Source organism: Hibiscus syriacus, unplaced genomic scaffold (assembly GCF_006381635.1).
Source record: "Hibiscus syriacus cultivar Baekdansim isolate YM2019G1 unplaced genomic scaffold, ASM638163v2 tig00008262_pilon, whole genome shotgun sequence".
Classification (NCBI taxonomy): Eukaryota; Viridiplantae; Streptophyta; class Magnoliopsida; order Malvales; family Malvaceae; genus Hibiscus; species Hibiscus syriacus.
This window is the reverse complement of record NW_024062160.1, coordinates 107517-124525: the sequence shown is the minus strand read 5'-3', so window position 1 is coordinate 124525 and position 17009 is coordinate 107517. Positions and strand designations below refer to the sequence as shown.

At 34.7% G+C, this 17009-nt stretch overlaps 3 protein-coding genes across 4 annotated transcripts; 1 reads left to right on the top strand and 2 right to left on the bottom strand.

Annotated features, from left to right (window-relative positions):
* Positions 1 to 2136: 2136 nt before the first annotated feature.
* On the bottom strand, positions 2137 to 5760 carry LOC120202163 (wall-associated receptor kinase-like 22). 2 transcript variants are annotated; one of them, XM_039202637.1, is made up of 4 exons: positions 5625 to 5760; positions 3981 to 4791; positions 3674 to 3871; positions 2137 to 3411 (listed from the first exon to the last, which is right to left on the bottom strand). In XM_039202637.1, exons 1-4 carry the CDS (start codon positions 5628 to 5630, stop codon positions 2210 to 2212), a joined length of 2217 nt encoding a protein of 738 aa, XP_039058568.1. In that variant the 5' UTR covers positions 5631 to 5760; the 3' UTR covers positions 2137 to 2209. The 2 variants fall into 2 exon arrangements, with proteins under 2 accessions (XP_039058568.1, XP_039058569.1); XM_039202638.1 differs by lacking the exon at positions 3674 to 3871.
* Positions 5706 to 6318, bottom strand: LOC120202145 (wall-associated receptor kinase-like 8). Its single transcript, XM_039202625.1, has 2 exons — positions 5772 to 6318; positions 5706 to 5734 (listed from the first exon to the last, which is right to left on the bottom strand). The coding sequence occupies exons 1-2, from the start codon at positions 6316 to 6318 to the stop codon at positions 5706 to 5708; spliced, it is 576 nt and encodes a 191-aa protein (XP_039058556.1).
* Positions 6319 to 13963: 7645 nt separating this feature from the next.
* Positions 13964 to 16332, top strand: LOC120202164 (COMPASS-like H3K4 histone methylase component WDR5A). Its single transcript, XM_039202639.1, has 2 exons — positions 13964 to 14725; positions 15820 to 16332. Exons 1-2 carry the CDS (start codon positions 14036 to 14038, stop codon positions 16111 to 16113), a joined length of 984 nt encoding a protein of 327 aa, XP_039058570.1. The 5' UTR covers positions 13964 to 14035; the 3' UTR covers positions 16114 to 16332.
* The last annotated feature ends 677 nt before the right edge of the window (positions 16333 to 17009 follow it).

The following is a 17009-nucleotide window of genomic DNA, read 5'->3' as shown; positions in this document are numbered from 1 at the left end:
GACCTGCAAATGATATACAGATGCAAAATATCAGTACACTTTCTTTTAAATGCTTCTGTTGTTTGCAAAGAGTCATATAAATTGGACTAATTTTGTTCTTGATGGTTGGTTTTGAGCTTTTCAAGCTGGTTGTTAAGTTGAAGATTTCATCTGTAGCATCTGAGGGGGGGGGGGAAATGTCATGATTATTGAGTTACTAGCCTTTGTATTCATACTATGAGACAGATAATAGCTAGTTTCGCTGCAATATATATATATATATATATATTAAAAAAAACCAACTTTGGTCACATTCAAGAAACGAGATGAAAGGGTCTGGTAGTAATCCCTGAAGTTCATTGTTACCTGCTCATATCCCTGATAGTAGATGTAAATCAATTACCATAGTAACATATCCACTCATATGCCAAAGAGTGGGTGTGTACCATGAATCGACAAATTCATCAACTGCTAACAGAAAACCCTAAATAAATAATTTATACTTAAGAAGAGGATTGAGTTTGCTGAGGAATAAGCAGTGTACGATGTTCAATATTTTTGAAGTATTATGGGATTATTACAATATCTCACTTGCACTAGGTCAGATACTGTTTTCATTGTTAACAAAATAGTCCAGTACATGCATGCACCACGACATGGTCATTTGGGTAGCAATCAAACTCATTTTTTGTGATACTCCTTGTCCTAGTCAATCCATGGTGCTCACTTCATTCTCTGAAGTTGACTAGGAATTGATCGAGATGATAAACAATTGCTATCTGGTTATTGTGCATTTCTCAGATATAGCATTATATCCTGGTTCTCAAAGAAGGAAAGATTTATATATCAATCCACCATAAAAACATGATATTGTAGTCTTGTCGATGCATCCTCTGAACTTCTCTACTTAAAAGCAATTACCAATGATCGAGGGGTTACTTTTGATGAGATCTCCAAGATTCGAACATTAGTACAATATCATTGGTTTGTAAATCATGTTCTTCATACCAAAACCAAACTTATTAATATTGAATAATCAATTGGAATTCAACTATATACCGATAGGGAACAATTTGTCCAGACCCTTATTATTATTAATGCTCTTCCCACCTGATCATTCGTTCAATATTGACATTTTTAAAAGTTATTGTATCTTTTACAATATTGAGATTAAAAAATAACAAGATATATTGCGTCGCGATAACCCTCCTCTCCTATTAGGTTTAAAAAAAACTTTTTTTACTGCGTGTTCATTCAAGTGCTATTGGAAATAAGCAAAATTTCTCCACTTCAGATAGATGAAAGTCATTTAACACTTTTTTCGTTTTTCCATTTTTAAAAGGTGAGCTGTCGTTCCTTTCTTACCAAAATTTTCAGATTTTATATTTTGATAATTTGTAATTTTTTTGTCACAAATTTCACTCTAAGCCCAAATCGTAACTGAAAATGATCCATGTGGCTCATCAATATTTTCTTTTAATTAATGTAGAGTGTTTGCAAATAGTAGTATCTGTTTTAGAGATTCTCGATCATTTTACAATGAACATTTAAATACCTTATAGTCTCTGGTGCTCGAACCTGAAACTTCTAAAAATAACAAATGTTCCTTTAAACACTATTTTTTTTATGAATCTAGGGTATTTACAAGTCGTAGTATCTGTTCTAAAGATTTTTAATCATTTGACAATTAAAGCTTAAATACCCTACGATCTCTAGGGATAACAATCATTCATTTTACCACTGAGGTAGATTGGTTCGTGCTTCCTTTAAACGAAGCTAACTTCATTCATACGTGTGGCTCATCAACATTTAAGTAAAGATTTTAAAAGCATCAATAAGATGTAAGTAGGAAAAATAATCAAGACCAACAAGGTTGGTTCAAGTCGTAAGTAGCTTGATATTGCTTAAGTAAGATCTTAGGTTTGAGTCCTTATATATGCAGAAAATATTTGCAAGGAGATTCACCCATCAAAACTAGATGTGCAACCGAATTAATCAGGACAAAGTTTTGGAAGTAGAGGACAACAAAAGAAAATAAACAAGACCCTAAGGTTTTCTAATATATAGTTGTATATATTTTAAAAACATCAATAAGAGGTAAGTAACAAAATTATCAAGACCAATTATGATTTAAATGAATGATAATTTAAACAAATATGAAGAAACGTAGGATATATTTATTAAACAGAGACTGCATAACAACAGAAAAATAAGTTACAAGTATTGAAAACTAAAAGGATGCATTTAATGGCAAAGTTACACTGTCAGTTCTAGTTGATCTAGTGGTTGAACAAGAAGGAAGATCATCCCAGGATTCTATTATCTCATCTACTTCAGATTCTTCATCACCACTTTGTTCAATAACATTATATTCTTCCGATGCTTGTATCAGCTCCAGCTCCATTGCTACTTGTTTCATGGTGGGTCTTCTCTTTCCATCAAGGTCCAAGCATCTTTTTGCTAGTTTAGCCACTGCTGTAATTTCTTTTTCTGGACCATCATTTTGCACAATTGAATCCAGAATGTCAAATAACGAATTCTCCTGCATTGAAAGTAGAAAGCACGCCACCAAGCTTCTCACTTCCTCAGTTTGTTTTGAGATTGGTTTTTGGCCGGTTAAAAGTTCAACGAGAACAACTCCGAAACTATAGACATCACTTTTCTCCGTAAATTGACTCGATCGAAAGTACTCTGGATCCATGTAACCAAAAGTTCCTTGCACTCGTGTAGTTAAGTGAGTTTGTTCAAGTGTAATAGATCTGGAAGTTCCGAAATCCGACACTTTCCCCCTGTACTTATCATCCAAAAGTATGTTGCTTGATTTGATGTCTCGGTGATAAATAGGAACAGAAGCAGCTGAATGCAAATAGAACAAAGCATTGGCAATATCAATTGCAATCCGTAAACGCATTTCCCATGTCACTGGAAATTCGTCATTTTGGTGATGAATGAGATCATACAGTGTTCCATTTGGGATGAACTCAAATACCAGTAAAGGAACTTCATCCTCCAGACAACATCCTGAAAGCTTAACCACATTCCTATGGTTAATTTGACATAAAATTATTACCTCATTGATGAACTGTTCAACCTTCTTTTCATCAAATTTCTTGCCCTTTGCCATTTTAGATTTCTTGATGGCCACAATACTTCCATCTGTTAACATTCCTTTATAAACAGTTCCTTGGCCTCCTTCACCAAGGATTCGGTTCTCATTATAATAATCCGTCGCCTTTTCCATCTCAATGGAAGTAAACAACTTTACTTTTTCAAAATTATTTTTATTGGTGGACAAATGTTGTTGCAGTAACAGACCTCCATTCTTTTTGAAGTATTTCTGCCTCAACATGATGGCGTTTCTTCTTTTCAGCGCTTTGTAAATTAGCCATATTACAGGTAGCAGAAATATTGTCCCAATACTAGTGCTGCAACCTATATACAAATAAGAAACATAGTTTTATAAGTCAACCATAAATATACTTCAATGCAGTTTTGTTCATATCTTATACTCAGAGACGTAGAAAAAACAAAAGTAGTATTTCGTGGTTAATGAAGATTCATTTGCAAACAATGAAAGAATTTTCATTTGCATGCATTCAAATGAAATATATCACTGCTGGAACTTTTGATTTGATAAATCGTAATGCTTCCTTCCATATGTAGAAAAGAATGAACGGATGAATTCAAGTCATACCTATAATGATGCTTGTCCAGTTCCGAGTATTTTGTTGTGGTGGTGGTGGTGGTACTAGGGAAGCAGATCTTCTGCGCTCACAACTAAATGCGGTAGTATTGTATTCATATCCAAGAGGGCAGTCCCGTGGTGAACAATGATTTCCAGGAGTATTCAAACAAAGCATGTGACACCAAACATAAGCCCCGCAATTCTTTCCTGATTCAATAAAGAAATAAAAAAGGTTAAATAGATAGAATAGAAATAGGCAGCTTTCAAAAAATATAAACAAGTAGATGTGTTATTGAAACGATATGTTCAATTGTACCTTTGCATAACCTCGAAATATCCCCGGTACCGAAATCCTTGTTGCATACACAGAGATGAGTAGAGCCCAAACTTTGCCAGCAATATTGACGATCGGAGCTACAATTAGCGCTTAAACCTTGTTTCAAATGGCACGATCCTGATATCGGCGTGCTCCATTGCAGTAATACTGGAACATACGTCCAATTACTTAAATCGAAATCTTGTGGCTCTGAGGTCAAATCGTAATAAACGTCCCAGCTTACTATGGAAGCAAATCCGCAAGATCTTCTCCGGCTATAATCACTAGAATCAACCCTTCCACTCATGTTCACAAAAAAAGAAGAGAGACCCTGAGGAACATTAGTAGGGCAGCCAGTAGCTGAGGAATCCTCATTGCTATTCCTACAACTTGGTTGCAAACAGCCGCCAATAAGATTACTCGTTTCGTTGCCGAAAACAGTCACCAAATTACCGCAACCTGCAGACCAAATTACGTTGCCCTCTGAGTAGTAAAAGGGGGTGGCTGTTAGATTAAGACTCATCCCATTGTTCTTCTTCTTGCGACAATTGAAATAAATTATTGTATGGTTCACCACGACGTTGCCTTTCAAAAATGAAAAGTCGAGTATCTGCAGATCCAAGCCATTTATGTTCAAGAAAGGCATTGACCGCCCATCTGTTGTTTTCTTGCAGATGACTCTAAACCGGCTACCATTGGGATGATGTTGGTCGTTTATTTCAAATGGGTATTGAAACGTAACGTTCCCACAAGGGATTTCACCGTTTAAGTTGGTCGGTCCTAGTCTTGGTCCTGGTTCGCAACCTGCGGCCTTAGCAAAACGGTGTAAATTGCTCCAAGTTAACACCCTTTAAAATCCTACTTATGTACATTCACTCTTTCAGTAAAATAAAAATTTATAATGATATAAAATTGGAAAGTAAAAAAACAAAAGCAATCTAACTGATTGCTTTTCACGTGCCTCGGAACGCCATTGTTACTTGACTTCCGACTAAGAGTCCTCTATTATAATGGGGGATTGTAGATGATGGCAGCCGTTGTTTCTGTTCCTGGAGTTGGAATTAGGGGATCATTTTTTTTTTGTTGGATGTGACTTCGCTAGAGAGGTTTGAGAGGATTGAGGGAAGGCGTTGAGATTGTGTCATTGGTGAGACACGATGGAAAATGGCGTCAGGAAGTTTATTGGGCGATGTCTCGACTTAAGGATAAGTCTTTCCGTACTACCTTGCTAAAGATTGCTTGAAGTGTTTTTTTCTGTATTACATTTGGAGGGAGAGGAACAACAGAATCTTTGCGTATTTTTGGGGGGGGGGGGTGTTGTTGACTTGGTTTGAGAAATTAAAGATTGCGATAGGTTAAGGCTTTGTGGGACTATGATAAAACAAGGAGGCTCCTTTTGTTGAAAATGGGGGTATAGCTCAAGAGGTTGGTAAGCAAGTAGTCTTTATTGTTTAGTCAAGCTGGTTTTTGTTGCTTAGCTCTCATAAAATTGGTTTGTTGTTAATTATATTATAGCGAATTTTCCCATTTTTTGGGTAATAAAATTTCAATTATAATAAAAAACCCGAAGAAATAAAGGTACTTATCAAAATGTAATTCTATAAAAGAACAAGGTAATTAACTGCGTGACAGTGAGTAACTGACCTCCATCTTTGCAAAAGGTTGAATTCAAACTGAGGGTTGTGGGGACATGCGTGGTTTCATTATCGATGCCACTGCCAATGCCTAATGGATCATCTCCACGGAAATAGAGCCTGGTAAAAAGGAAAGCAGATGCGCATCTCTTAGCACCAGGATACGTGGCTCTCATGTTGACTATAGTTGAAGTGAAATTTCCTAAAACTTGATTAAAGCAGCCAGGTTCAGGTTCAGAACCCCTGTCTCCACATCTCGATTGAATGCAGCCGCCAAGGGGTTCACCATCGTTACTGGAAATAATAGCCAAATTCCCGCAACCCACGGACCCGAACATGTTGTAGTCAGTCGAGAACAAAAATGGAGTGCCTTCCAGATTGACTGTAGCGTCCTTTTTATGATCACAGTTAACGTAAGTTACTGGATTTTTTATCAGAATGGTGTCTGGGGAGAACAAGGAACCCAGTACCTCCAGATCGACGCCCTTTACGCTTATGAAAGGCTTTTCCCCATTATGGGTTCGTTTGCAAATTACTCTAAACCAGTCACTGGCATAGCAGCTTCTATTCATTCCAAATGGGAATGGAATTGTAACATTTCCACATACTTCTTCCCCGCAATTAGTTTCTTGAGATTCTGCTGCCTGTAACATTGAGCATAAAAGGATTAGGAGGATGAAGTAGAACTCTAGATGAAAACCCATTTGGATTCTTAACTTCTCTGATGTAGATTGGATTAAGTGGATCAAGTTTTAAAGATTTTCTTGCTTCTCATGTTACTTATTTTATTTATGAATGTATCACATGGCATGGATGCTTTTCAATTTTATAAATGCATACAATATTCAGCCCTCCATACTTGAACATAGAATACGTCAAGTCCCAAAGAAATTTCTGGACTCTTGCTTCCATTTATCGCAATAATTTAATTGCTTAATTTACTGTTCGAGAGGAGGACAAAATTTGCAGGACAGAGACCTTGGTCTTTGTTCATTCACTAAGAATGCGTACTAGTGGGAAGCAGCTGTCAATTCCTAGTACAGTACAGCTGTTCTATCTGTTTTATTATTGGGTAACGTGCAGTACTACTCGATTTTGAGTTGTCAATTTTTGTCTCATATTTTGGTTTAAGACTCAAGATGGGGATAAAAGTACATAAATTATTATTAAGTTTTATTAAATAATTTTTAATTATAAAAATAATTATTAATTTTATTCAGTTACAAAATAGTTGTTTTATCGTTAACTGTTATTGACTATTGTTGAAAATGATATGACTTATCAACAACACATTGTCTAGTGAGACAGACCGGTATTTACTGCAACAAAATGAAAGTAAGAGTAGGGGTGAAAGCTACATGAGTCGAATCGAATAAAAAAATTTGATTTATTCGATTTGATAAGTTTTATTTTATAACTCGAAATTGATTCAAAAGTTTTTTTGAGTCGACTCGAGTTTATAAAATTCGAGTCGAGTCAAGTCGATATTTTGAGTTTATGTTTAAAGTTTAACGTAGTAAATTATAAAATTTCTCTTCAACTTCAACGTATATAAACTATTTGTGATAAAGTGAAAGCAAGAGTCCTAAAATTTCAATTTTGGCGGATTGAATATTGTATGCAATTATATCCATCTTCCACTATCAATTATAAAATTTGAAAGCGTTCAGGCCATGTGATACTTGCATGTTATTCTTTAATCTCTGTACACACACATTCATAAATAAAACAAGTAAAGTGAGAGTAAAACTCACGTGATTACAACAGCAAGCAGTGTTGAAGAGAAATCTAAGATAAACCAGGGAAGAAGATAACGCATGTACGAGTGAAAGCATAACAGGAGGCTTAGGGGTTTGACAATGGTCAACGTGAAACATATATCCTTCTTTCTTTTTCCGGATAATCAAAACAGATATCTTTCATAAAGAGGAGAAATACAAACCCAACGGGCTAACAAACTGAGGAAGTGAGAAGCTTGGTGTCATGCTTTCTCCTTTCACTGCAGGAGAATTCGTTATTTGACAACATTAATTCTGGATTCAATGGTACAAAATGATGGTCCAGAAAAAGAAATTATAGCAGTGGCTAAACTAGCAAAAAAAAATGCTTGAATCTTGATGGAAAGAGTAGACCCACCATGAAACAAGTAGCAATGGAGCTGGAGTTGATACAGGCATCAGAAGAAGAATGTAATGTTATCGAACAAAGTGGTGGTGATGAATCTGAAGTAGAGGAGATTATGGAATCCTGGGATGATCTTCCTTCTTGTTCAACGACTAGATCAACTAGAACTGACACTGTAACTTTACCATTAAACATCCTTTTAGTTCCCGATTCTTGTAAGTAATTTTTCTGTTGCCTTAAGTTATCATTCATTTAAATCATATTTGGTCTTGATTATTTTTCCTACTTACCTCTTATTGATGATTTTAAAACCCATACGGCCTCTATATAAAAAAAATCTATAGGATCTTAAATGTTGATGAGCTGCTACAAACTAATACAAAATGGTCATTAAAATTGCATGAATAAGATTATCTAGTGGTTAAAGTAATAATTGTTATCCTTAGAAATTGCGTGAATCAAATTCTATGGTGGTTAAATGAATAGTAGTTATTCTTAGAGATTTTGGGTTCGAGCACCATCGACTATAGCAAATGTGATTGATCATTTATTGTCAAATAATTGAAAGTATTTAAAATATATATTATTTTATAATCACCTTAGTTTAACAAAAAAAATGATCATTAGAACTTAATGAACTTCTAAAAAAGCGTCCTAATACTTATCAAAATTTATTTCTATTTTATAACGTGCAATAAATATTTTATAATAGTTCGATAAATTTGAGGATCATTTTATAATTTCTAAAACTTTAGTGACCAAAAAATAATTTTAAAATAGTTTAGTGCATTTATATACTTTACTCTTTCCTTTTTCTTTTTAGAGACAGCATGTTTCCATCCTTTTTAAGTGTGTGTTTTTACAGTTACCCCCATGAAGAGTATACTGACTGAGAAGGCAAAAGGATACCCCCATGCAGTTGAATTCATATTTTTGGGCTCGCAACTGAATTTGATACTGTTGAATTCATATTCAAGAGGGCAGTGCCGTGATGAACAATAGTTACCCGGAGTATTCAAACAAAGCATGTGACACCAATCATAAACCCCACAATTCTCTCCTAATATTTAATAAAAGAAAAAAAAAAGTTAAATTCATATGAGCACTAACAAAAACAGGTTTATAGCTGCGTTTTTTTAGTCATATAATGTCGTTTTTAAGCGCCGCTAAAAACCCTTATGGAGCAAAAACAAACGCCGCTAAAAGAAAAGCCGCAAAAGTTTGTGGCATTTGTGAACGTTAAACGCCACAAATGGTTATGCTTTTTAGCAGTGTTTATTTTACAAAAGTCGCAATAGGTTAGGTCATTTAGCAGCATTTGTAAAGGTTATGCTTTTTAGCGGCATTTATTTTACAAATGCCGCTAATAATAATGATATATAGTGGTGTTTTTCACCAAAACGCCGTTAATAGTCATGACTTGTCGTGGCGTTTATATTCACAAAATGCCGCTAAGGTATTCTCTAACAAAATGTTAAGTAATCATGTTATCTATACATTATCCAAAGATGTGTGTATTAAAAATTTCTAGGAAAGCATTTAAGAAGAAAAGAGACAGAGATGTAACTAGAGTTACATGAAGTAGAAATAAACATGTGTCAATTTGAAATTTATGAATTTATAAATTTCAACAAATCATGAACACTTTTGAAGCAACAAATTCAACTATTCATTTACAAATCTCAGGCCTCTCATCAGCAACTCTACGCCGGCCATCAGGATAGCCAATTAGAAGTACAAATTGCTCAAGCATTACTTGAATAGGGTCCTCTGATGGATGAGGGAGGGCCATAGGTTGAACTAACAAAGCTAGCTGCATTCCAGAGGTTGTCAAAAGGTCGATCGTGCAAGGGATCTGTTAAACAAAAAGAAAAGTGAACAGGAGCATGAAACATCACGATGAGTACTGATGAGGAAATTGCAGCACAAGCCTCATTAAAATATGTGCAATTGCAGAAAAAGGAAGCTGGAAAATTTGAAGAATCAAGAGCAACAACCAACAAGCATTTCTTCTCTCATACCTGTTTGACTATAGTGACGGCAGTGCTACCACTACAGAAGCAGTCCAAATTAGGATGGGACCTCGACTCTTTATCCATGAGCATAAGAAGTATATGAAAATGGCATTGAGGTGTTTCCCACAAAAAACACCGCTAAGCAATTGACTTAATCAGGGGCATAATTTTGGTGAGAAAAGCTTTAGAACTTAGACTGAACTGTGTAAATATTGAAGATCGGCATCAGTCTACCATAGTGAAGCAAAGCAAAATTCCAAATGGGAATGGAATTGTAATGTGTGAATGTTTTCCTTTCCTTTTACATGCATGTGTGTGTAAAATAAGTTGATATAAAGTGTTGAGAGTTTTCTGAGAAATTGAACTATAGGTGGTATTCTTCATTATTTTGCCTAATAAAGCGATGTAATAAAACAAAAGAGGAATATAGGATTCTTTCAATGGATACTTGTCCTCCACTGTTACTTCTTTAAATCCACACAGCTGAAAAAAAATTTGCAAACACATTGCAAAGTATAGAAAAATAACAAGTTAACCAGCAACAGACAAACACAGAGATGTATTGGGATTTTCATAAAATTGAGAAGTTATATTCTATCCTACTTCCTGATGAAACTAACTAGCAGCTGTAAATCGTCTTCTGAAATTGTCTCTTTTTTTATTGCATTATTTATGGCTTACTTTGCTTCTTTAACAGCTTCTTTCGGGAGCAACATTTCTATGGGAAATATTTTGCTTCTCTGCTTTTTGTCTCAGGAGCCTGTATGGTTTTATAGTTCTTTTTGCTGTGGGTGAATTACTTGTTTTTGCAACTCAGGTAATATAAAAATGGAGTGAGCTAGATTTTTTCTTTTCGACCTTTGATTTATGATATTGTTCCAAATAATTATTTATTTGTATTTCTGCAGGTGTAGGGAGTTTCTCTTTCCCTTTTTCAATTAGATTCGATTGGTAAAAAAATTTAAAGAAGATTTAGTTAGAAACTATTCCATGAGTCTTATATACTTGTTTTTAGAGCACATAGAGCTAGGGTTGAGCAAAACTAGACTCGAAAAAAATTTCAAATAAAGTTTGAGTTATAAAATACAACTCGAATAACTCGAAATTTTTAGTAATTAGTGGATTATTTTTCAAGTTCGAGTCGAGTCCTTCAACTCTGCATGAGATATGTATATCACATCTGAAAAAAATATGAAGAAATATATATGTATATTGTATATGATTATAGAAAGTTGTTTAAATTGGAATCAATTAGTACCATAACATTATAGATACTTACAATTAATTTTAAACAGAAACTCGAAAAAAACGACTCAAAAATTTTCAAATAAAGTTTGAGTTATAAAATAAGATTTCAGCACAACTAAATCGAAAATTTTTAACTCGACTCGATTTGACTCGATCGAATAATCACCCCCTACCGGTAGCTTATAAGTTTATACAAATTGAACCATATTATCATATTTCCCCTTTTCGTAAAGGAAAGAACTTTTATGGTTCACATTTGCCACTGAAGTAAATACATTAGCACAAGAGCAATATTTATTATTTTGGATTATCATGAAATATTTGAGCAGTTTTGCTGATCTAGTAATGTCACTTTCTCACCGAATATTGATTTTACAGGCTCCCGTCAATTATGTGTGTCTCCACTGTGTAAAGACGAGTTTGAGACCATTATCTATGGCAATCTCTACTGTCTCGATTCACATATTCGGTGTTGTGCCTTCCTCACCACTTGTTGGGATTCTCCAGGTGAGTTCATTTATACTGGAGCTTGTTAGGCACAGGTTTAGTGCGGTAAACTTGTTTATTTACATTTGATAAGTTGTTTCATGATTTGTATCTTTCTCTGAAAAATATAGGTCATTTGACTGTGAACACAATATTTCAAACTTCTTTCAGCCTATCTTTGCCTTGTTACCTGGGTTATGACATTTCTTAACACATCATTTATAGTTTGCCTTATTGTTTATCTTCTATTTATAATCCCTCTTGTTGTACAAGTACTTGATGCATGAATCTGAATATACTCGTATTTCTTTCAATTCGGGATATTAAGCCTCCTTAAAGCATACTAATGTACTCAAAACTACTGAAAGTGCATTTCTTGTCGAAAGAAGACGACTAATAAAATGTTCCTATTTATTACTGGATTAAGAGTTGTCTCCGTGGTACAATGGTCGAGTTGCATCTTCTCTGAGAGAAACTCAGCATGGTGCAACTATATTTGCATGTGATCCATAAGTACCACATGGTTTAGTGAGATGACGTGCTAGGTCTCGTGAACAAGATCCATGGCTCGAACCCTAAGGTTATAAATGGTGCAAACTGGATTGGGAGAGTCATCTCATAATGGGCTTATGCAGTATACGATTCGGATTAGCCAACAAATAGATAAGATATCGGTTGTTATACTAAAAAAATATTTCCATGTGGTTTCATGATGAAGTTTTTCTGGGATTTCTAGTTTAGGATAAAATCAATGTTTAAATAGCGGAGAGCAAACGTGATAGCGGCTACTATTTTGCGGTAGCGCCGTCGTCTGATACCGCAATTGTCTAAAATAACGGTGAAGCGGAATTACACCGATAGTGGCCGATAGTAGAGCTTGGAAGAAAGAAGAAAAAAAGGAAAATAATCAGACTCATACCTGTTTTTTGGACAACAAAAAGAGGAAAACATGGGAACCTTATGTTCCAATTGATGATTTTCGACAAAGAAATAGCATGGAACTCATACATGATTTTCAATTGAAGATAGCAGCGACACCCAAACACCCGATGTTTCAATTGATGATTTTCAACAAAGAAAGAGCAGGGGAATCCATACTTGATTTTGTTGTGCATCTGCCATTCTTCTCTCACGAGATAGAAGAAGAAGATGCTTAGGGATTTAAATTTTTTTATTTTATTTATATTTAGATTTTAAATATTTTTTTTACTTTTAATATTTTAGGTTTGGACCAAAAGAAAAGGGTTACCATGGGGTTTTTTGTTGGGTTTATTTTAGTTTTGTGAGTTTTAAATTTTAATATGTTGTTTTTAGCAAGTGAATAATAATAGATAATTTTATGGGTTAATTTTTTAAATGATTATGAATTCTTTTAAGAGATTTAATGTTGAATTTAAATTTTATAAACTTAAATTATTTTTATTATTTATTAATTTATGCAATAAACTTAGTTTTCTTCACTATTAGTAAATGCTTATTATATTTTGTATTATATTATTGATAATAAAGTAATGGATTGTTTTATATTTATAAATTCTAATTTTAATTTTATGTTTCTTGTATAATATTTTTAAGAAATTTATAAATAAATATAAGAATAATTAATGATGGTAAAAATTATGCTCATCTATTAATAAAAGTTTTTAGAAGTTCATAAGTGTTAGAAAACACTCTAAATATCATTAAAATTGATTTTTTATAATTATAATTACAATTTATTATATTTTGTAATAAGTTGTGCAAATTAAAAAATATTCACGTTCGTGATACCCACAGTGATCGCGATAGCATCCATTACGTCCGCAATCGTGATAAATGCAACACAACCGAAAACACGATTGCAATCGCGATTTAAATCCCTGAATAAAAACATTTTGCCTCGTATGGTAGACTGAAAAATCCAGATGCAGCATGAGACCTTGTTACTTTTTGTATATCAGTTATTTTACAGAAGATTTTATTAATGTTGTTTCTGTTACAGGTGTTTTCCTACATAGCGTCGACAAGTCCAATGATGGAAGTCAACAAGTCTGTACAACCAGAACGAAGCCATTGCTTGATGGAAACGAGGATGAGATTATTAATAGTTAAAAAATATTTTGAATAGATATTAATTTATAATTATCTCATATTATTTTAAAAAATTAATTCTCAAAATCCTTTTACTCCACTTTAATATGAATTTAGTTATCACATTTTTAATTTTATATTAATTTTTGTCTAAAATATTTTTAGTAATAAAAAACTAGTTGATATTAATTTTTTATAACTATCTATAACTTATTTATTAATCAATTGATTATTACATAAATTTAATATAAATTTCAATTTATTTAATTCTTAAACCAGAATTTGAACTTTCAATCCTATTTTTGAAACTTAATAATTTTTTATCTCATTTGTGATTGGTAATAAAAAGGTTGTTTTTAATCCAATAAATGGTATCGTCCGTATTTATTCCTACAGCTAACAAAAATTCACCTAAAAATAACTTCAAAACCCTAAACCCTCCCCCCAAAAACTTTCTTCCTCGAGATCCCCGAAAAATATGTCGACTGAAGCTACAACCACCACATCTGAGGCGGCGGCGACGGCAACCGAGCCTTTCAAGCCCTACGCTCTCTCCCAAACCCTAGCCGTCCATAAAAACTCCATCTCCTCCGTCAAATTCTCCTCCGACGGCAGCCTCCTCGCCTCCTCCTCTGCCGACAAAACCCTCCGGACCTACTCTCTCTCCCCCTCCGCTGCCACCCTCACTCCAATCCATGAATACTCTGGCCACGACCAAGGCGTCTCCGACGTGGCCTTCTCCAACGACTCCCGGTTCCTCGTCTCTGCTTCCGACGACAAAACTATCCGTATCTGGGACGTTCCCACTGGTTCTTTGATAAAAACCCTTCACGGCCACACCAACTATGTCTTCTGCGTCAACTTTAACCCTCAATCTAACATGATAGTTTCGGGTTCTTTCGATGAAACGGTGCGCATTTGGGACGTGAAAACTGGGAAATGCTTGAAAGTTTTGCCCGCTCATTCTGATCCAGTCACAGCCGTTGATTTTAATCGAGATGGTTCCCTTATAGTTTCGAGTAGTTATGACGGGCTTTGTAGAATTTGGGACGCTGGAACTGGGCATTGTATGAAGACTTTGATTGATGATGAGAACCCACCTGTTTCTTATGTTAAGTTTTCGCCTAATGGGAAATTTATTCTGGTTGGGACTCTGGATAATACTTTAGTAAGTATTCATTTTTGGGTCTTTTCTTTTCCCCTTTTTTATTTTCTTTTAATGCGTGTTAATTCATTAAAAAATTCTGATTTCCCAATGTTAGATTGAGGGTTCTTTTAGGGTCGCATATTTATATAAATTTCAACTTGTCTGAGGCAAATTGATGTTGCATAGTCTTGGAAATTAAAGAACTACTTTGGCGGGCTAATCTTTTAGCTTACTTTAGTATCAGTGGGTTTTACTTCTTTTTTACTTCACTTCCATGTTTGAGTCTGTTCTCATTGTAATGACATTTCAACATGCTTTTGTAGTTTATGTCATCTTTCAACATATGTATGTATTAATGATGTAATGGCATTTCAACATATGTATGTATCCATATATGTATATATATATACATACATATTACATACATATATCTTTTAGCTTTGGTAAGTTTTCATGTTTGTTGTATGTGAAGAACAGAGTTGTTCTTGATCTTGGGACGACTATCTAAATTTGGCTTTTTTTATTCTTTATTAGATGACCTTTAATACTGGCAACTTAATAGAATTGTGCTTTTTTCCGACCCTGTTTATCTATGGAATCAGCGAATCAGTTGTTTTGTCTGAAATCTCACTACTGCTGTTGGAAACGATCCCTTTCTCAGAAAAATTGTTAGCTTATGTATTGGTATTACCGTAAACGGATAGAGCGAGTGCCGGGATGCCCCATAAGGATGGTTAATTTGTCATATTCGACTCACTTGCAATGCAATTTCACCGTTTCTTTATGTTTCGTTGTTTACAAATAGTTTTATTTGATAAACAACTGTTATTTGAAGTGCTATTGCATTTGTAAACAGCCCGATTAGCTGAAGTAACTTTAGTTTGCTTTATCAGTCGACTTTGCTTATATCTTATAGAAGTGATTTTTACATGCCGTTTCAAAGGCAAAAGATTCTCTTGTATGTTTTTTTGTTTTTGAGTTCTTTTATGTGCCGATTAAAATGGCTTTGAAGTACTTTTTTGATGTTCTGAAAATAGCTTGTTAGATTTTTGTGTTTCTCTACCTGGAGTTTTTGTCCTCAACAACTTTTTCTTACTATCACATTCTCTCTGCAGAGGCTTTGGAACTTTGAAACTGGGAAGTTTCTGAAAACTTACACCGGTCATGTAAATTCAAAGTTCTGCATTTCATCTTCTTTCTCTATTACAAATGGGAAGTATATCATTAGCGGCTCCGAGGACAACTGTGTATACCTGTGGGAACTTCAGTCCAGGAAGGTAGTTCAGAAGTTGGAAGGTCATACCGATGCTGTTATATCGGTTGCATGTCACCCCAACCGCAACATGATTGCATCGGCTGCACTCGGCAACGATAAGACTGTGAGGATCTGGACTCAGGAGAAGGAATGATCTTGGCTTCTATACGATGTTCAGTATGTTTCACGTTGGAGCTGGTAACGATTTTCGATTTTAAGTGTAGGCCAACTTGCTTGTCCGAATGAAACGTACATTTTTTTCTGGACCTTTTTGCTATTTATGATAACGAAGATTACTCCGTATACCTTAATTTAGGCCTATGACCCCCTTTCAGCCCGTGTATCTAATAACCACCTTTTTGAGATGTATTCAAAATTGCACCTTTGGGGGATATACACTGTGTGTTCAGTCTCTCAACTTCTCTCTTTCTATCACATGGAAGTTCTGTTATACACTGTATATATTCGAGAGCTACATGACTAGGTTCATGTGTGAGAGGATGTTATACTTAATAGGTTGAATCCAAATTATCACAAGCCTAGCCTTTTAATCCTCTGAGTTGGACTTATCAGATTGTTAGTTATTGGGCCACTAGTGAGTAGTCCCATTTTCATTGTGGGATATAACACTAAAATTATGTCCTTCCACCAAAACTGCCTTGGATCGGCGGAGGGCACAACAATGATTATAAACCATTTTTTTCCTTCCTCCAAGTGGTCTAAAAAGTTTTATATTCTAATAATTATATGTTAAATGTAGCAGCTGGTGGAACCTTGTTTGATGATGAGACATTTGTGTATGTTGTTGGATGCCCAGCAACACAGCAAAATTACCAACAAAACAGGAGGTGGGGCACCAAATAAAGACAGATTAGGGTTCCAATTCCAAACGATACTTGGATAATGATTCGCTTTAGCCTTAGCCAGGTTGTCTCTAAGAACTAGATTGTACCGGCTACCAACAGTGTTAATAAAACCACCAAATTACAACAACAATAACAACTAAAGGAGATTCCTTCTTTCCTTAGTGCCCCATTCGTGCGAATTAAA